Genomic DNA, 22,500 nt, shown 5'->3' with positions numbered 1-22,500 from the left:
GAGAAATGAGCGTGTAATGTGATTTCCACCACGAAAGTAATTTTACGGGCTGCTCTAGGGCCAAGAGCCTGTGCTGGCATAAGGCCAGCTATATCTAAAACAAGTAACTCGGACTTTTTTGTGTCTGAATGAGTGTATATACTTTTTTTTAAAAATTAGTGTGTAGGTAAGCTTTACTATCAAAATTGTAGAATCAATTGGGGATGGAGTGTGTACGGTTTGATATGCTTTGTGTGTGTATATATATATATATATATATATATATATATATATATATATATATATATATATATATATATATATATATACCTCTCGCGGTAGTGTAAGTAGGTAAAGCTTCACTGACTTTCCTGGATTTGAAACGGATCCTGGGTTCGCGTCCCGATCCAGGCAAGTCTATTATCGAGAAAAAATTCCCCTTCGGTTAAAAAGCATGATATGAAAATATATTAATTCCGAGGTTAGAGCGAATTAGATATTAAAGGGCATTGTAGCTCGATTTATATATAATATATAAAATATATAGATATTATATATATAGAGATTATATATACCACATACATACAATAATATACTATATAACCGAGTATATATATAATGTATATAATGTATATATAGATATATATATCTATATATATATATATATATATATATATATATATATATATAGAGAGAGAGAGAGAGAGAGAGAGAGAGAGAGAGAGAGAGAGAGAGAGAGCCCCTACGCTGAAAGGGAAGAGAGAGGCAAATGACTGGAAATTCGAAACACTGGACCGCGACGTACATAATCTCCTTTACTCCTTCCTAGACGCGCAACTCCTGATCTCCTAGACGGATCCTTTCTCCGGCAAAAGCAACTTCGCAGGATTGCGTCATCCTTCAACCATCCGCGCTTGGCGAAATGCTGAGATTTACCCGAGTGTGAAAATGAAATTTCGACTCAGGCTGGCTGCTTTTTTATCTATTTTTATTTCTATATAATTATTTATTTATTTATTATTTATTATTTATTTATTTATTTATTTATTTATTTATTTATTATTTATTTTGGCTTCGTAGATCATCGGTCAAATCCGACATTACATTCAAATTGAACGAAAATATATTCTAAACTGAAGGATTATTTTTGTTCTTCATTTCAACCTTGTTTTTTTTTTATTGTTATATCCATGACGGGGGCAAACTAAACATGACACATGAGTAGAGAATTTCTTGATAATTGTATGTAATTTAAAAGTTATTAAAATTATATATACACATACATGACATATAAATAAGTATATAGCTACATATACTTATATATATGTATTTATATTTAGATAATTATATATATATATAATATCTATATTATATATATATATATATATATATATATACACAGACACACACACACACACACACACACACATATATATATATATATATATATATATATATATATATATATATATATATATATATAAATATTATATATATATATATAATATGATGAAAACCAAACAAGGTGATCTAGAGTACCCTGAATTCGTAATGGACACCTGTTTCAGAAAGTACCGTTAACGACCATACATAATATTTATATCTGAGGGCGTGGATACTTCTATCTGGACCATCGCCTAAAGCAAGACCTTTTAGGACCGGACACCCAGCAACCAATTACATGACGCAGCACTTTCTCTCTCTCTCTCTCTCTCTCTCTCTCTCTCTCTCTCTCTCTCTCTCTCTCTCTCTCTTCTGATCAGCAGCCTCCTCTCGCGTTCTCCTTCTCTATTCTATTTGGCTTTCAGTCAATAGTTTTCCGCTCTCTCTCTCTCTCTCCAAAAAGGCCGCCATGTTTGTTTTTCATCTCTGAGTAACTTTCTAAATATGATATTTCCGTTTAACTTTCTATTTCAATAGACTTGACGATTCTATCAACACTGGTAGGATTATTTCCAATGTCGCTGATAACAAATGTATTACTGTATCTTTATTATTATTATTATTATTATTATTATTATTTTAAAATTAGTCATTCATCTTACCGTACACGAAAACTTAATTTTCGTAACATATTTGCGCATACTTGCGCGGGTGGGTACGTTTATGCTAATTGGAAATATGTTGTTATTATTATTATTATTATTATTATTATTATTATTATTATTATTATTATTATTCATCAAAAATCTCATAATAGCATGAACTCCACTAAAATGGGTGATGAAAATTCATACTGATGTAAGCGTATATATATTTCTAATACTTATCTACACTTAAGCCATTGTGGATTTCTCCATTATTATTATTATTATTATTATTATTATTATTATTATTATTATTATCTTCTACCCAACAAAATTCGGCCTTTCGTCGAACACGCTCGCACCTATACTAAAACCACTCTTAAAACAACCATAAATACTCCTACTGCAAGCAAAGTGAAAACGGACAGGGGAAAGACGTAATCCAAACGCACTACGCGTGAATTGCACGCACGGCTGATCCCGGAAAGGAAGCACAAGCAAGCAAGCAAGCAAGCAGGCGAGGTGAAGGAGATAGCAGAGGCTTGCTGGCTGGTCAAGCAACTTCGAAGGGTCTGGGAATTAACATAAAACTTCCAGCGTCCTGAGAGAAAGTGTTGGGTTAGGCCGGTTGGGGCGTTTTTCGAAAAAGTCGTTTTTCCGAAATTTAAATCTCTCTCTCTCTCTCTCTATCTATCTTTTCGTTTTCCCCAATTAGGAAGAGCAGAAATAGCAGGACGATCAAATGAATATTCTTTTTATTTAAGGTTTTTTTGACGTTATTAATAATTACTCTTTTGGACGATACATTAAAATGGTTAGGTGAATAATATCCGAGTGTTAAAACTCTCTCTCTCTCTCTCTCTCTCTCTCAATCTTCTCGTTTTCCCCAATTAGGAACAGCAGAAATAGCAGGACGATTAAATGGACATTATTCTTTATTTGACGGTTTTTGACATTATCAATCATTACTCTTTGGGACAATACATTAAAATGGTGGATAATACCTGATTAGCGTTTACAGGTTCATTCATACAATTATACATTTGATACACAGTGTGAATAATTTTCTTCTGAATAACTTTCTTCTCGGTGCCCTCTCCGACAACTTTCTACCGTTTCGAACGATAGCAGGCAATTAATGGCGGCCTATTTAGGGCATGAAGTAGGTCTACTAGTAGCCTACTACTGCTGACTCCTCGCTGTGAAAGTACCCAGTTGTCAGTCCGTCCCCTCCCACCAGCAACCCCGACTCCCCCCGACACCTCCAAGACCCAAAAGTCTGGCCTGTCGGGAGAGTTGCTCTTTCCTACACTTAATCTTCTATTATGAGCAGCTTGCTTGGTTGCTTCGTGCTTGCTTCCTCAGTCTTCTTCCCCCTCCCTTCTTCTCGCCCCCCTCCACCCTTTCACCTCCCTCTCTTCTTCCTCCTCCCTTCCTATTTTCTTTTCTCTCCATAAACAACTTTCTAGTGGTTGAATTTCTCTCGCTCTTCCATTTACAACGCTGGTAGTTGAATGCCAGCCCAAGTCGTTATTTTCCTCATTCCATTTTATAAAAGCGACTTATCGAAAGAAATACTATCATAGTTGGAGTGACGCAGGATGTCTTGCAACTGGTACTTCCGAAGTGCAAGCGAAGATGCAATGCATTAAAACTTTAATGCTATTGTCCTTGAATTTGAATGCCTTTATTTTTTTTTATTTTTTAATGACATCTCTTCTTCTGCTTTTCATGTTACCTCTTCTTACTTCACTCTGATGTTCCATATGAAAAGATTTCATCCTCTGAATAATAATGATATTGCAACGTCCAGATGTTGGCAAGGGAGATGGCCGAAACATGTCGACATTAGAGAAAGAACAGAAATAATAAGAAAGTACTGCATTTACGATTTTGTAGCAGAGATCACCATCTATAATCCCATTGTAGTCTACAGATATATATTAAAATAATAATAATAATAATAATAATAATAATAATCAATAATAATAATAATAATAATAATAATAATAATAATAATGCACACAGAAAGGTTGTTGCAAATGCGAGAGAGTGGGTAAAGGTATACCACGCAACATGCCCCACGGCAGAATCATGCCCTCGAGTCGTCATCACACGGAATGGGTATGAATGACATAGGCAAACAACGCATCGACGCATTCAGAAGAGCCGGTGGGAAGTGAAACTGAATGACAAAAGCTTTTTGGGTATGCTCTCTCTCTCTCTCTCTCTCTCTCTCTCTCTCTCTCTCTCTCTCTCTCTCTCTCTCTAACATTCATGAGTAATTGCATGATACTAAGTTATATATAATTATATCTATATATATATATAATATATATATATATATATATATATATATATATATATATATATTATTAATATCAAATAATCAATTTCACATATACACTGCAAAATCAATAAAATATAAAAAAATCAATTTATTAATCAAATTCATTCGTATTAAATAACCACCTCATTTCTACAATGTATTTTGACATCAAGATGTAATACCAAGTGCTTCGCAACGGAAAAAACTATTAAAACGTACTGTCAAAGAAACCAAAAACAAAAAAACCTACCAGAAGAATAATGAATCCATACATGAATGATTCCCAAATAATTCACATTTACCCACACAAATCAGTTAATATTGGGACAATATGTATTAAAACACAGGTACACAGACTCTTACATGATTGATTTAGCTTTTGAACCCACAGACCTTTTACAAAAAAATAAGTCTCACTTCATCTAACAGAACGCTAATATATATATATATATATATATATATAATATATATATATATATATATATATATATATATATATGTATATATAAATAAAACTGCTGAATAACACACCTCTAGATGTGGCTTCGACAATGAATTGAATAAACACGCCACGTCACAGACTAAACAAAGCGCCTTTGATAGGGTACATGCCAATACCCGGCTAGGCCTTGGGGACTTATTGTCTCTACTGTAACCAGAGGCTTTCATTATCATTACTGATCGAATAAGGAATATGGCATTCATGCCCAAGGCCAAGCACTGGGTTCTATGAGGTCATTCAGAGCTGAAAGGGAAACCGACAGTAAGGTTTGAAAGGCGTAACAGGAGGTAAAACTTCAAAGTAGTTGCACTGTGAAACAACTGTTAAGAGAAGGTGGAAAGTCAGATGGAAGAAAGAGAATATGGACGGAAGTAGAGTAAAATGAATCGAAAGGGGTTGCTGCAAAGACGCTCAAATAACGCCTAAACAGTGCACCTCACTGAATATCATTACTGATTAGTTTGGCCTGACACCAACTGGATCTGGTTTGGACATCCTACTCCCGAAGTGACTCTCTTTTTTCAGAAATGTACGAAAGCGGACGAAGCCGCTCCTGGTGAAACTCCTGAGGGCCAAGGCAACTTGTACCTGAGTCAGTCACACAGGCCGGTTCGGACACAGGCACTTTCACTGCCGGAACTTTCATTTATCCGGGACGGACTTCGGCGGAAGAATTCGATGTAACGATTACCTGGAGAGACCGATTACCTGGGGAGCTCAATTACACCCGGGGAACCCGGTTAGGTAAAGGCGTTAAGGGGCCTTGCCTTCTTAATGGAACGGAGAGATTCCACAGTGATCTCAATCGGGAAGTTAATTAACAGGAACACCTTACTCAATTTTGTAAAGAAAATGATTGATTGATTGGTTGACTTACAGGCCATTCAGCGCTGAAACGGAAATTGGCCGTGAAAAGGTTTGGAAGGTGTCACAGGAGGACGACCTCAAAGCAGTTGAAGCACTATGAAAATCAACTATTAAGAGGGCGTGGAAAGTAAGATGGAGGAAAGAGAATATGAATGGAGGTACAGTAAAAGGAATGAAAGGGGGTTGCAGCTAGGGGCCGAAGGGACGCATGAGGTGCACAGACGGCGCTAGGCCCCCCCACCCCTTACGGAGAAGGAAATTATTGTCTTATTATTTTTATTCGAATTGAATAATTCACACGAAATGGAATGTTATATAAAAATTAATATTAAGAAAGTAATATAATCTACAAATTCCCCGAAACAAAAAATTACCGTCTGATTATTTTAGTTTGAATGAAATTATTCGTGTCAATGAAGACATAAAAAATTCTAAGAATATTAAGAAGAAAAAAATCCTTAGAATACATCCGTCTACTTCTATTAGGTTGTACAAAGAGACGATGTTCGTTAAACGTTAAATACAAAAAACCGGTTTTAGATCAATGGATGTGTTTAGGCCTAAAGACCCAAATACCGCCTTCCCGTTAGGCCTATTCATTGAATGCCTGGATGCTGGAACCTTTCAATCAACTACAGCGATGAAACTTATTTTTGTGGCCGAAGAAATCTGCTTACAAATAAAGGGTGCGACAAGAGCGAGAGAACAACCACGACAATAATAATAATAATAAAAACATGAGGGCGGGAAATACAATAAACAAGTCCAATAAACAAGTAAGAGTATAAAAAAAGAAATAACATACTTTGCATCTAGCAAGGACATGTAAATGATATACAAGAGAAATATGATTATCATAATACAATAATCTATCGAATAATAAAGAAAATTCGTCAGTGATTACCTCAATTTGTTCATTAATACTCGTTTCCTTACTGACCGCTAAACACGTCACTGGACTGGATAAGAACGCTACGTAGCCTTCCCCAACGGCCTTTTTTGAATAGAAAAAAAAAATAAAGATGAATACATAAACATATGGTGGAGTGCCGTTTGCACTAGACCACAGCTACAGTAAGGTCTGTTGCAACAAGACGCCAGCGCTAAATACTGCGCAGAAAAACTCTCACAACAGAAACAAGAGTACAGACCTTAGAGTTTCAGTCACTCACACACGAGTATCGTACATCCTGTAACTTTCATCTTTAGCCGTTACGTGTTTTCGACCCAATGCCTGTAATCGTCGGCTGTAACCCTGTAATTTACGGCAGTTTTGATTACATGACATCGAGCCAACGCATCATTTCGCGAAAGAGCAGTTTCATCGTGTGTGATAACTAGCAGTGTGTGTGTGTCTGTATTATATATATATATATATATATATATATATATAATATATATATATATATATATATATATATATATATATAATTTGAAAACTTACCGTAAACACAATGCAGGAAAAGCCGAAATAAAAACCAGCAGAAATTGCAACGCGATATTTTCTGAATGAACCACCCGGCCGGCCGCCCCCCCCAAAACCCCCACGGGATAGATTATTCCTCAGGTAACCTGTCATGTGCAGGTGAGATTCCTTCAACTAACAATGATGGAATTACTGAAGAGCTTATTTTAGAAAAGTACCATAAAAACCAATATTCGGGTATCGTAATTTCTTTTCATTTTCCTTTCCTTTTTTAAGGGACGTACAAAGTTTATGATAAAAAATTGCTTGCATATATATCTATATATATATATATATATATATATATATATATATAACGTATATATTTTTTATTATAAATAAATATTATATATAGAATGTATCTACCATAACATGCACTTAGATATAGCCAAACACCTTACTGAAAAGTGACGTCATCATTCAAATACATTTAGTACACGAAATTTGAAACAACAAAGAATGATCACACCGGACAACAATGAGGAACTACACAATAAAAATCAAGATCTTACTTGGAGGAAAATGCGAATCCAAAAGGAAAAGTAGTAGAAAGTTGAATTCCTCCGTTTATTATTCAGCATTCTCGAAATAAATATGAATATTGTTTAGAACCAAAAAATTGCATGGTTTTCATTTTAATGTCTAAGATGTGGTGCTTCTGTTTCGAGTTTCATTTGAACTTTAGAATATGCAGCTGAGAGCATAACATACATATATATAATATATGTATTATATATATATATATATATATATATATATATATATATATATATATGAATAACTTGATCACGAAGTATATAAAACGTGATGCTATGTATAAATAAAGGTTTATTTATATATATATATATATATATATTATATATATATATATATATATATATATATATATGAGTCTGAACACATCACCGTAATTCATACAAATCAGTCATGTTTAATATCTAATTCGCTCTACCTCAGAATTAATATACTTTCATATATGTTAACTGAAGGGAACCGACGAAATTATTATCAACTAAAAAATTCCCCTTCAGTTAACATATATGAATAAATATATATATATATATATATATATATATATATATATATATATATATATATATAGTACACACACAATTTCAGCATACATGTATGTATGTGTCTGTATATGTATGTATAAGTAGTATATATATATATATATATATATATATATATATATATATATATATATATGTTTTTTTTTTTATCATTTATTCACAAACAATTCAGCGCCTACGACATGAGGCTATTTACCATCGTCTTTAACTTTCTACTGAGGGATGTGCAAGTCCTACTCCTCACGCACATAACCTAAGAATGAATGAATCATTCATAAAATTTAGGTCGTAAAGCCAAGCCCTGGGGCACTCCCTCCCAACCACTCGGCGCTTAAAGGCAGAGAGAAGGGGGAGTTGGAGTTGCTGGACAGAAAAATGACAAGATCCAGATAATAGATAAGAAAAAGGACGACGATTTATAGGTCGAACTAGGAGAAAATCCCAAAGATGAACTGAGAAGTAAATGTTCGAGGTGCTGAACAGCAAGGCCGAAGATAGGAAACGGGAATGCAGGTTTTAAGTAAGAGGTTGAAAAGTGGGGTGCATTAGTAATGCTTACAGTGCACCGCGGGAGATGCACTGATGGCACTACTCCCGTATACTTAAGACCATTTCAGGATCATATCTTTCTCCCTGCCTTACAACACCCACTGTAAAAAATCTTAGATACTAAAAAAAAAAAAAAATAATAATAAAATAAATAAAAACTTGGCTCAAAGATATTCCCAACTAAATAGTCGTCACAATTGAAATATAATTTTTTTTTTTTTTTAAAAGACTTCGTTGGCGTGAAATTCAGAACGCCTGCATTCCAACATTCTGGAGGTAGTAATTCATGACTCCACGTGGAACAGAGTTTTCACTTTTGACGAGTCAGCCAATTTGATTCTGAGATTTTAAACTATTATTATTATTATTATTATTATTATTATTATTATTATTATTATTATTATTATTATTATTATTATGTATTTATTTATTGCATCAGCTGCATATAATATATAGTTTTTTCTCTATCATCTTCAATACTGCATGATTGAAATAGAGGGTCAACTACCCATATTATTATTATTATTATTTCCAATCAACGAAAATCTAAGCATTCAATACAGGGGAATGACGCTGTTACCATTCTTATGATCATTATTATCTCACACAACTGATTCGTCTGCCCGATTAAAAAAAAAAAAAAACTGAAACGATCTACTATAAAAAGGGCAGTAAACAGTTGCCCCTGCCGACGGCCTTTCGAATCAGCAACGGACAATTAAACCCATCTGACAATTGGAGACATCATTATTCATATGATTTTATCTATTTGTGTAAAATAAAAATAATTAAAAAGCAGAAAAAGGTGATATTCGTCTAAAATCGAAAGAACGCGTGTCAATTAGACAACGGTTACAATGATTTTATTTTTACGAAATAAGCATAATGACTAAAGTTACGAAATAAGTATAATGAATAAAGTGACGAAATAAGTATAATGAATAAAGTTACGAAATAAGTATAATGAATAAAGTTATGAAATAAGCATAATGAATAAAGTTACGAAATAAGTATGATGAATAAAGAAACAACACAGGTTCATGTCTGATGTAAATCAGTTCAAGTTGAAGCGGTACTACCTCCTAGTGGTTACAAACTGCCCTCTGGCTGCGAAACATAAAAATGAAAGTTGATTTGGAGAGAGAGAGAGAGAGAGAGAGAGAGAGAGAGAGAGAGAGAGAGAGAGAGGAAAAAAGTCAACATACCCGAATCCGGTCCCTGTTTTCACACGCGAATTTTTCTTCAACTTGGGAAAAAAAAAAAAAAGTCTTTGAATTTGCAGAGCAACAAATAAAGAATGAGGCTTCACACGAATTGAAAAAAAAAAAAAAAACAATCTCAGACAAATGGAATGAAAAGAAGAAAATGAGTGGAAACACAAAACAATTTTTAAAAAATTAGAAGAGCATAGAAGCACTACAACACCATGGCCTATACTCGTGACGTCAGAGCCACTGAAGTGAAACAAGTAATGGGTGAGACAGATATAGTATTATTTTTTCTCCTTGTTTTTTATGATCACTTCCCGAGCCTTTCATTTTGACCTTAACGGAGCCCAGACTGAAAGTGTCCATGCCATTAGCATAACGCCGAGATGCTAGTTTTCTTCGGGGTAGGTAATGGCCGAGGGAGGGGCACAGACGTTCTTCTGGTTTCATGGTTTAATGGTGCCCGGAAACTCTTACAGTTCGAGTTTCATCTTTTGGAGGATAAAAGCGGATTAAGTGACGAATTCTCTCTACATAAAGTGTTTATATATAATATAATATATATATATATATATATATATATATATATATATATATATATATATATATATATATATATATATATATATATATATATATATATATATATATATATATAATATATGAAAGAGAGAAACACAGGTCTGGAGTTTCACTTTTTGCAAGTTCTTTCAGATCGATTTCCTGCTTTCTCCAGCGAACCTAGTCTCTCTCTCTCTCTCTCTAACTCTCCGAGAGAAAAGCAGCCCTGAACTACTTTTTTTTTCCCTCCCCAAATTCTTTGGCATTCAGTCGATGACCTTCGCAACAGCATCCTGCTTTCGTTCTCTGCTGGTTTTTTTTTTTTTTTTTTTTTTTTGCCCCTCCTCCCCTCTCTCTCTCTCTCTCTCTCTCTCTCCTTTTCGCGTCGTTGTTGCATTCTTCTGATTCACTTTCTATTATCAAATAGCATTAGTCTAACATTTTGGAATTTTAGTATTTTATTCCTCACATGTATATATATAAACACACACACACACACACACACATATATATATATATATATATATATATATATTATATGCGCGTATACACATTGTAAATATAACAAGATTTATAAGTCTTTGAGGCGTGCGTACGTCATCGAACTGTGTAAGTAAACTTGACATATTTTCCTCACTAATTCATTATCTCATCAAGCTTTCTTCATTATGAAAAAAATAAGACAAATAATCCCAAAGCTCATTATGGTACAAAATAACAGACGGTAAAATTGAGAGCTAATGTGAATTGCAGCTGGTGGAGACATAGTTGCAGTTTTTACTTTGAAAAAATATTTTTAACTGCTTTTAGGTCCTGACGTATCTTAGGGGTCAAGAAGAAAGGATCAATAAATTGATCGATTAGGGTAAAGGGGCAAACAATTCAATAATTTTGAAAAATAGGGAAGGGAGCTTCCTCTCTATATTTATTCGGTACTCATAGCAGCACAAACACTGTAATGTAGTAGTAGTAGTAGTAGTTTTTGGAACAGTAAAATTTCATTTTTCTTCAAGTTTTGTTTGGGAAGGTTTTACAAGCTCTCTAACAAACGCTTTCGGAGAAAACAAGCAACAAAAAACATACAAAACGTTCTAAAGACCCATACGTAGTTGGTTCTCAAATTAACATTTGTGAAATTGCTTTCTTAACGTACGGAAAAACCACAATATTTACAGAACATTACAATGAATGAGAATCATTAGAAACATCATACCGTGCTGCTAATTATTTCTTGTATTTGAGTAACTGTGTTCAGTAGGTTTAAAAGATACAGAATCGACTAACTTCAGTAATAAAAGGGTAGCATTTTCAAACTCATGCTATAATTTCCTTTGAACTTTTAAATGACAGAACGTTTCCAAATCAAATTTCTGCCCCCCCTCCCCCCCTCCCCCCCCTCTCTCTCTCTCTTTAATTGAAATGTTTAAGCTGTTTTGGTCAAACGCCTCCTGACGCACCAAAATCAAACTAGTTAAGACCTTAGGTTCCAGAACTTTTGGTTTTTATAACAGAAATGCTAAAATCTCATGGTTCGTTTCGTCTTTATTTCGAATGCCTGTTGTATATCTTGTCAAAATGCCTTAACAGTTTCCAAACTGCTCACACTCCCTTTTAGTCCTAGATCCGGGCACCGGGCATCAGATAATACCTAGCTTCCTTTCACCACACATTCAGGGGGACCCGCTACCGTACCCAGCCAACTCTGATAATACCTACACACACACACACACACACACATTGGCTGACTTTCCAACCCGAGTAAGAATGAAATGCAGAAAATTTGATCTCAAATGGTCAGTAAAAAAAATACCCGAAAAAAACGAGCACAGGGAGGGGTCTCTCTTTCTCTCTCTCTCTTTGACTTGCGCCGAAAGCTTTCACTTCGTAACCTGTTTTCTACGACGTCCACTTTTTTTTTATATTTGCTCTCTCTCTCTCTGACTTACTTTTTTCAAATTAAAGTTCGCCTTATGAGATTATACATAACCAGACGATCTTCTCCCCCCACCTCTCTCTCTCTCCAACTTATTTTTTCATATCAAATTAAAGTTCTCCTTACGAGATAATACATAACCAGACGATCTTACCCTCATTCCCTTCTCTCTCTCTCCTATAATGGACAATTTATTTTTATTATTATTTTTTTTAATCTGATGTCACTTTTCTATATGAGATAACAGAATGTCTATCCTCTCCCAAAAATAAATCCTTGCATGCCCTTTTCAAAAGAATTTCCATTAAATACCTTTCGATGATTTACAATACTACTGCTGTTACAACTACCGATACTAATAATCAGAATAATAATTTAGCGTCGCAAACTTTGTTAGTTTTCATTGCAAATTTTCACTTTAACTTATTTCCGACTAAACAGAAGCAATAATGGAGGTACGGACGTTTATATATATATATATATATATATATATATATATATATATATATATATATATATATATGTGTGTGTGTGTGTGTGTGTGTATATGTATATATATACACACACACACACATATATATATTATATATATATATATATATATATATATATATATATATAATATGCACACACATTCACACAGACATCAAGAAAGACTTTTGCATGCCCTGTGTACATTTGCACACATTAAAAGGTAAACAACAGCTACCGCCTTGTGACATTCAAGTTTCCCCCGAGAACTAAGGCTGCTTGTATTAGATAGATACACCCCAAAAGGCCTTCTTTTAAAATCATGTGCAAACTTTCCCTTGTGAAGTTAATTATTTTTTCTTTAAGTGTGAATTACTTTCAAAGACAAAAACTCTTCAATGCAACTGGCATTGCCAATATCAGTACTTCTGCTTTGACTTTGTTTTCGTTTCTGTTCAGTAAGCTACAACCTCGTTCTTGTTGCATTGAAACAACAGCATGTGAACGCTTCATGAGAACACACTGCCCCTTATCTCTGGTGTCTCCTCGTAACGTTTGTTGTCTTCTCTTTGCCAGGTGACGCTGGGCGTCTTCTGCCTGGTGGTGACTACGCATCCAGCCAAGGCCTCGAGGACGAAACGGACGATCGGAGACTGGTTTTCGAAGCTCTGGAAAGGATGGAAGAAAGAGCCCGAACCTGATTACGACGAACCCATCTATGTCGCCGTTCCGCAGCCCGTCTACCAACCTCCACCCATCAAACCCCACTACGGTCCACCCCCGGCCATCCACGCCCCACCGACAAGCTACCACGCACCTCCGATCCACCTCCACCATGGAGGAGGATATGGCGGAGGCGCTCCTATTGGAGGACTTGGTCTAGGAGGAGGGCATGGCATAGGTGGTGGTATAGGCGGGGGCATCGGTGGTGGCATTGGTGGGGGCATTGGTGGAGGGTATGGCATTGGAGGAGGACACGCTATAGGAGGTGGCCTTCCTATAGGTGGACATGGAAAGGGTCATGCCATAGGAGGACATGGAAAAGGTCTTGGCATAGGTGTTGGACATGGAGTAGGAGTAGGGCATGGAGTAGGGCATGCTATAGGAGGTCATGGGAAAGGGCACGCCATTGGCGGCCATGGGAAAGGGCACGCTATTGGTGGTCATGGAAAAGGAATTCCCCATGGATTTGGTCCAGTCAAGGATTCAGACATTCTCCACGGAGGCAAAGGAGGCCTCGGAGGCCACGGAGGTCACGGAGGCCTCGGAGGAGGCCACGGAGGCCTCGGAGGAGGCCATGCACACCACGCTGCCCCAGTCATTTCAGACACATACCATGCTCCTTCAGTGCCAGTGATCTCCGACTCATACAGTGCTCCCGTAGCTCCGGTGATCTCCGATTCCTACAGTGCTCCTGCAGTTCCAATTATTGAAGATTCCTACAGTGCACCATCAATTCCCATATCTTCTCCAATCGCGCCACCAGTCGTTCACGCACACGTGGGTGCCCCCGTTGGCGGTGTTGCAGAACCAAGCAATGATTATCGCGCTCCACCTTCGTTCCCTCCACCCATGGCAGCTCATGGATCTTCATCCTCCTCCTACTTGGAAGGAAGCTTCCAACCATCACAGCCTCTCCCAGTTGAACCAATTGTACCAGGTCCAGATGCTCTTGGACCAGTTGTCCCAGCACCATCTCTGCCAGCGCCACCTGCACCTCTTTATGACCTTCCCCTAGGACCTGATGGTCCAGGTGCAGTGTTTGACGGTGCCCCAGCACATGTTGACATTCTTCCCCCAGCACCTCTTGCCCTAGAAACTGATGCTGTGAATGCAGCATCCTTCGCTGCTGGCAAAGAAGCAGTTGGCATCGGTGGTGGTATTGATATTGGAGATTCGTACGCTGCACCAACTCTGGACCTCACATATGGATCACAGTTAGGACCTGATGACCCTATAATCGAAATTGTATTCCAAGATGGAGAGCCTGCTCCTGCTCCACCTCCTCCAATAATTGACCCTGAGCTTTTTGCCCTTCAGGATGATGATGTTGAAGTTTATTTCATTGAATATTCTCCAGGTGATAATATTGATGATATAGCTGCTCTGAGCTTAGACGGGGCCCAACCTGCCATTCTTCATGACTTACCCCAAGATTTGCCCATTGACCTCCGTTCACAGCTGATGGGCTCAGGCATACTTGATGATGCTGAAATCCAAGTCATCGACTTAGATGATGCTCTATCTGACAACATCCTGGATCCACACACTCGCACTGCTCTCGAAGCTGCTTTTGGAGCAGAGAGTCGTTTAAGTAAATCAGTTGTTCCTGCCCCAAAAGGTGATGTAGAGGTAAAAGTGCACCGACTGGCCAATGAAAAAGGTTCACCTGAATCCACTGCAGAACTACTGTCCCGACTTCAAAACTACCGTGAGGGACGTTTCATAGGTTTGGTCAAAACTGGTACCAATGACACAAGGAGGTTTTTACCACTCACTGTAGATGGGGAAAAAATTCCACTGCCCAACTCCCTTGACCTCAGTGGACAGAAAGTAGCTGAAGTCCTCGTTGTAGCCTCAAATGATGGAGAGGATGTTGGTGATGATGATGGTAACGACAATGAAGCCAAAAAACTTCCACCACCAGCTAACACAAACAATCCCGAGCATAACCTAGTGTCAGAAGCTTCAAACCTAAAACCAGTCAAAGTAGCTGCAGAGGTCATTGCGGAAGGCCTCGACCGCCAATGGCACGGTGACCCCAATGACTGGCGCCCAGTTTGGAATTAAAGAGTAACGGCATTTTTTCACATAATGAAAGAACTTGGAGCATTCTTGGTTTAGTTTAAGGAAATCAGAGTTACCTTCCTCCTGCGATGCGGGAGGAAGTATTAAATGTTTCAGTCTGCCACTGAGTTTCTCGAGTTTTGACATCATTCTCTATTACTTTTGTTTAATTAAGACACTTACTCTGAATGTTTGTTTTATTACTTTTTTATATTTAACTAGAAATAATGTCATGAAGATGTAGCTTTGATGTTACTTCATGTTTCCTCGCTCGTGAGTATCTCACGAGATAGCCTCACCCAGTCCTTGTCACAGCACGAATGTTCTTAAGTGAGTGTCGTTGTTGTCTTCCTCATCATCACCTCCACCACAACCACCTCATCCTCATCGTCACCGCCATCAGTCCCTCTGTCAACCCCACTTTTCGTCACGAGAGCGAGCCATGTTCTCACCAAAGAGTTTATAACCAGTATGAATGAGTCTTCCCTTCAGGCGTGCCTAGTGCAGCAGCGCTTGGAATGTCAGGCTGCCCAGTTTCTCTTTCAAGCTTTTCACCCGACTTCCAAATTCTGCAGCTCATATATTTAAAGTGTCACACCCCCTGCATGTCACATCCAAATGAAATCTATAGTCTTCCATACTTTTGTCATAAATGTTGGTTTCTCTTAATACGTCAGAGATGTGTTGCTTCTTCTTGATCATACTCACAGTATCCATGCCCAATCATTCTATAGCTATTAAACCGAGCTGTAAATACCGCTTTGTTAGACTATTGAACATATCTCCAGTATTCATAAGCCTTTTTAATTAGTCAGGTTCAGGACGTCTGTCCAATATCCTTCTTGTCTAAGGAAAGTATTTAATGTCATAACAAAGAAAAGTATTTTATAGGAATACCAGTTGATTAAAAACTTCTGAAGGCCATAATTCAAGTTAAGTACATTTTGATACTTCAAAATACGTCATAGCTGTGGACAAGGCATTCCTGTAAATACTGTTTGCCAACCTTGTTCACTGCCAAAATAAGATGTAACTGATTCCATTACAGATATTTTTCTAACAGAGTTGTAAATAAAGTTATATCAATATTTTCTTGCCAGATGTTTTCAAACTTTTTTTTCTTTCTCTGTTTCCGTTTTGACTGGGAATTTTTGGGTGCATCTAGTAACTTGTTCCGTATCTAAAAGTTGAATTAGGTTATGTTCCAAAATCTCCTACCTACCATTCATGGTTACTGATTAAGGGAGTGTAAGCTTATGTGAATAATGTAAAAGAGTCAATTAATCTATGTATAAGAAATTCTATCTTTATGTGTTCAGTTGCTCAAATGGTTCTTACCTTTCTGCAGGCAGAAAAAAATTGCAGTCATATTATTTTTGATAAATATTATGAACTGAATGAAATTTTGTCATGTACAGTAATTTAAATGAATAAATATACTTAATCAAAAGACTTTTATTGACATACCTTGGTTGAAATTGCGATATGACGAGGCTGACATTATTATTCATTACAGAAACTGAGCCCCAAAACAATTAGTAGGCACATTTTTGTCCTTATTTCTTAGCCTAACGAGAATTCTGAGTTCAGTTCTCATACTTCACTTCAAGAAGTTGGCCAGCTAAGACAGATGATATCAAGAGGAACGGACATAAAGTAAAACCCCACAAACACCAAGCCAGTGTTAACTACTGGGCAAGTCGCCACCGAAATTAAGGAGCTGGTTTGTACAGCCAACCAAGTGACCTGGCCCCTAAGAAGTGTGGTAAGGTGTTCAAGGAATAAAGATACCTAACCAAGCAAGACGATTGGCCGTCTCTAATTAATTTATATTTTTTTTTTACTCGGTGCGTGTTCTAATGAGTATCAAACTCCAATAAGTTTATACTCTTGGGCAAAGAGCGTCCCCCCGACAACCCCCTAGAAACATGCATTTGCATGTAAAACCTCTCTATGGGAAAAATACACTTGGCAACAACACCTGACGACAAAGATCACCCAAAATATCATAACGGATGAATCGAAGCTCTGAGGACAAACTGCTCACCCAAGAACAGAAAAAATAAGGCCCAAGGGATTAAACAAACAGATAAATTGGAATCTGAATATAGAATTTATGCCAAATGCCAATCCCTAGGACCCATGAGGTCATTCAAGACTGAGAGCGATGTTGAAAGTAAGTGAGGTTTGAAAGGCGTAACAGGAGGAAAACCTCGAGGCTGCACCAAGAAACAATCGTCAGGAGAGGGCGGAGAGCAAGATGGAAGAAAGAATATGAAAGGAGGTACAGAAAAAGGTATGAAAGTGGTTGCAACCTAGGGTCAAATGGAAGTTGCAAAAAAAAAAAAAAAAAAAAAAAAAAAAAAAAAAAAAAAAAACCTAATTCACACAGTGCCAATGTGAGTTCCACTAACAGCATTGCCCCCACTAGCAAACATATGTATGTATACAGAAATTATGTATGATAAATTCGTAAAGTAACTAAGTCTATAGGCATAACCAGCCCTGTTTCAAGGGCAGAACCAGTTCCATTTCAGGGAATCCCTTCTCACCCCCACCCCCTTTGGAGTGGGGGAAGGTAGGATGAAACCCCATTATAAACCATCTTAGGAGTCCCCATTATAACCCTGCCAAGTTTCATGCCCATCAGACCAGTCGTTTGGCCGTGATTAAATGACAGACGGACGGACAGACATAACGCCCATTATAGTAAGATTACCCCCATATGGGGAAGAAACAGATAAAGAAATGAAGATAATAAATGAGACGACGACACACTGCCAAAAACACAGATGTACCCGAGTCACAACATAACATAAGAATGGTGCTTCTGCCACGCTTAAATTGACGAGAATGAGTCTCAATAGCACAGAATAAAGTCCACCCCACAATTTTGCAGAAGAGGGAACCAAGCACCTCTTCCGCGCCGGTTCAAGACCCATGGTATGTGCTGGCATAAGGCCAGCTTAATCCAAAACCGAACAAATGACCAATGGAGCCGGGAAGGTGCGACACCTTGAGAGAGCTCACTGCTCACTTACTGAACTGGTTCAGATTATGCCGGCCTTATGCCATCAACGTCCTTCACTCTAAGGCGACCCGTTACAGTAATAAAAGTTGTTAAAGGGACTGCGAGGCTAGTGTGAGTATTTGGTCTCGTTACAACAAACCTAGACGACTGAACCGAAATGAACACGTCCATACCAACTCCACGACACAATTTTTTTCCATGTGGAGGCCGATGGGGCTGGCTGCTAAATGATCTTACTTACTTAAACATGAGGTAAAGTGAAATTACTTAGGAACTAATTGAATGTCATCAGTAAAACGGTAGGAAACAAAGACGAAAATAACCATTCAAATGCAAAAATAAACATAGCTAAATATACACTTAAACAGCAGAAGAAGTAAAACATTCCAAGGCCAGATAAAAGTACTACTTACAAAGTTCACATTCCTATGAATCAAAATAAACACACTTAGACAGGAGTATAAGAGAAAAATCCAAGGCTACAAATACATACCCACTAACAGTTGGCATTCTTATGAGGAATCAGAATACACATTTAAACAGTAATATAGTAAAGTAATATAGTAAACAAAAACAAAACAAAAACAATACCCGAGACTTAATGAAGGTGCTACTTACAAAGTTCACACCCTATGATGAATCGTAAGTTCCGGTTAGGCCATGTGCTATACTATCAGCAACAGTCCCCCTGACACATGGAACTTGAAAACAGACATAACCGAAAACCATTCACAGTTTTAGGTGGTTACTTCCCACAGTTCTAGGCCACGTTTGTTCGTTCATGAAATTCGAGTAAACTGTCACATCATTGAAAAGGAATAAACAGAATTCCATTGCAACAATATCCATGAAAAGCTTTTCCAAATCAACAATAGATATCAAAATTGAACAGAATATAGAATTTAGGCCAAAGGCCAAGCACTGGGACCTATGAGGTCATTCAGCGCTGAAAGGGGTACTGAGAGTAAGAAGGTTTGAAAGGTGCAAAAGGAGGAAAACCTCGAAGCAGCTGCATTATGAAACAATTGTTAGAGAAGGTGGAAAGTCAGATGGAAGATAGAAAAAATGAACAAAGGTAGTTAAAGGAATGATGAAGGTTGCAGCTGGGAGCCGAAGGGACGCTGCACAGTGGGCCAGAACAGCAATTTTTTGGACAAAATTATTTTTTGCTTTCACATCCAAGTATTATTTATCATTTTCTATTATAAACGTTTAGAGTATTGTATTTACAAGCATACGTGAATAATATGAGTGATACGTTTACCCATTTTTTGTGTATTTGGAAAAATATAGTTAGAACTATATAACCTTTATAATACCTTTATTCGAAAAGATAAGAATAAAAATATAAAAAAATAAGATTATTTCTATCAAATGCTGTCTTTGAAGATTTTACAATATAAATTATTTAATGAACGTAAAGAATAACATTTTGGTTATCTATTATACTATAGTAATATGAATATACGTAGAAATAAAAGCATTTAATCTATTTTTAAAAAAATCTAAAATAACAAGGAATTTTAACTCTTATTAAGACTACATGATACAAATCAAAGGGTATTTTGGACGATTAGATTTTTACTTTCTTCGGGTAGTTCAGTTTTTACAGGTCTGTCTACTTTTCTTAGAGAACTTACCAAGGGATCAGATGGACAAAGTAATTTAAATCTTCATTGGTCTTTATTCGTGATGTTTTCATTGTGAAAGATTCCCTAAACTTCTTGAATTCTTTATCCTTTGCTTCTTGTGCCTCCTCAAATAATATGCCAATTGGTAGATTGAAGTGCATATCACCGAAACACCATGAATTAACAACCGATGCAAGCTTTGGGGCATGTAGTACCAGTTATATATTTTTTACATAACATTTGGCAGTGTCCAAGCAAAACTTTTCAAATTTATCTGCATCGATATCAAGACCAGATGACATTGTTGGTAAAATCAAATATAGTTTATAAACAGGACTGATCAAGGCCAGTGATTTCGAATGCAATTTCTGCATTCTTGAAAAACCTGCGAGCAGTATTCCCATCGATAGATGTAGCATTCTTATAGTCTCATTTTTAGTTTCATTTGAGAAGTTCATTTATGGATGAGTAACGAGAAGTGAATTTCCAGCACCAGAAAAACACTTCTCTAACTCTTCATTGGAACCAGGGATAGATCTCAGAATCACAGGATTGGTTTTAAGTGCTTTGCTATTGACCCACTGATGATCTCTATTGCAAATTAGTAATTTTAGTATAAGCAGTAAAGATTTCCTTATGCAATGGCTCCATGACTTTCCTAATTTACAGGTTCTAGATATTTTCCTGCCCTAAACCAAGCTAATCCTTTGAACAACCTTAAAATCCAAAACTAGCAACCCAACCCCCTTCAACTTTTTAGGCTTGGATCCAAACCCCTTGAAAACACCATGTAGTATTAAGATGATAAGTACCTACTCGTTGGCAGCTCTGGTCACCTTATGCCGTTTGGTTACTCAGACTCGGCGGTTGAATGGCGCCATGATAGGGGAGGTAGCGCTTCAGTAACTTATTATTGCCCACAAAAGCTCGAAGTGCAAATTGGTGCAAAGAAAAGAAATATTTTCCCTTTCTGCACAAGTTCTAGTATAATAAAATCCATAAGAGATACGAAGCAAATGCAAGCGAAAAAATTGCCGCATACTTTATTTTTGTTAAATAAACAATATTTGAAGTACTTTTGTATATATCTATATAACATGGATTAGTTGCATGTTATGCACAATATTTGAAATGCTTAGTCACAGAAATAACAAGTAGTAAACTCTCTTATAAACTAATGAAACACAGACCTAATATCACAGATGCTACATGCAAACAATTCTGATGTAGACTAATCACTAGCATACTGGGAGAAAATGTACTTAGCCGATTGCGTCTAAAAACCATAGTGCCAGTCTAACCCATACTCCTTAGATAATAATATAATATACGGTTCCCTTTCTAAAAACTATTCTAATTTACGTTTTTAATACAATTTTGATAAAACTAAACAATAATTTTTTTGGTTTTTGTCCACCTCCTGGTCCACTGTGCGCTGCAAAGAACCTTAAGTAATGCCTACAGTGCACCTCACCTGACCGCACTAACCCCCTACGGAACAAAAGACATCAAAATGAACATGATGATGGCCACAACAATATGGGTACTACGCTTGCAGGAAAGAACAATGCATAACTAAGGGAATACAGTCAGTAACAAATAAATGATTTTTAGTCAGACCAAGAAACAAACAAATATATATGAATAAATAATGTGTACAAGGAAAGGAAAGTCTGAAAGCTGATCCCTCGTTATAAACAGGCGTTTGGAATCCTAAATGATCAGATAAGAGATTGATCATTCCTACCTCTGTCTCTCTCTCTCTCCTTTCTCTAAGTTAAATGTACTTGAGAGAGACGAACGGCCCATCTCGACTGTCTCTAGACAGCTGACTGTCACAGGTGGGATTTGCAAGTAATGATAAAAAATAAGCAAAATTCTGAGTTACCTTGATCATTTTAGCGAACACTCGTTTGTTTTTACGCAAACACAAGCTCAATGTAGACAGACTACTGGATGGATTTGCAAGTGTAAAATAAATGTAGCTACTGAGGTTATTTGGGGAGTTATTATGCATCATCACAATAGATTGTCATTCAATATATATATATATATATATATATATATATATATATATATATATGCAG

The 22,500-nt window shown here is 36.8% G+C and overlaps 1 protein-coding gene and 1 long non-coding RNA gene across 3 annotated transcripts in view; one reads left to right on the top strand and one right to left on the bottom strand.

Annotated features, from left to right (window-relative positions):
• The window catches only part of LOC135196903 (collagen alpha-1(XVII) chain-like), a 43,208-nt gene extending 26,007 nt beyond the window's left edge, over positions 1-17,201 (top strand). The window contains exon 2 of the mRNA XM_064223713.1: positions 13,541-17,201. Within this exon, the coding sequence (XP_064079783.1) occupies positions 13,541-15,754 (2,214 nt within the window). The 3' untranslated portion in view covers positions 15,755-17,201. The remainder of the gene's footprint in view (positions 1-13,540) is intronic.
• The window catches only part of LOC135196727 (uncharacterized), a 145,229-nt gene that overhangs the window by 107,021 nt on the left and 15,708 nt on the right, over positions 1-22,500 (bottom strand). The window lies entirely within an intron of this gene.

Source organism: Macrobrachium nipponense, chromosome 18 (genome assembly GCF_015104395.2).
Source record: "Macrobrachium nipponense isolate FS-2020 chromosome 18, ASM1510439v2, whole genome shotgun sequence".
Lineage (NCBI taxonomy): Eukaryota > Metazoa > Arthropoda > Malacostraca > Decapoda > Palaemonidae > Macrobrachium > Macrobrachium nipponense.
This window is presented reverse-complemented; position numbering and strand designations above follow the sequence as displayed.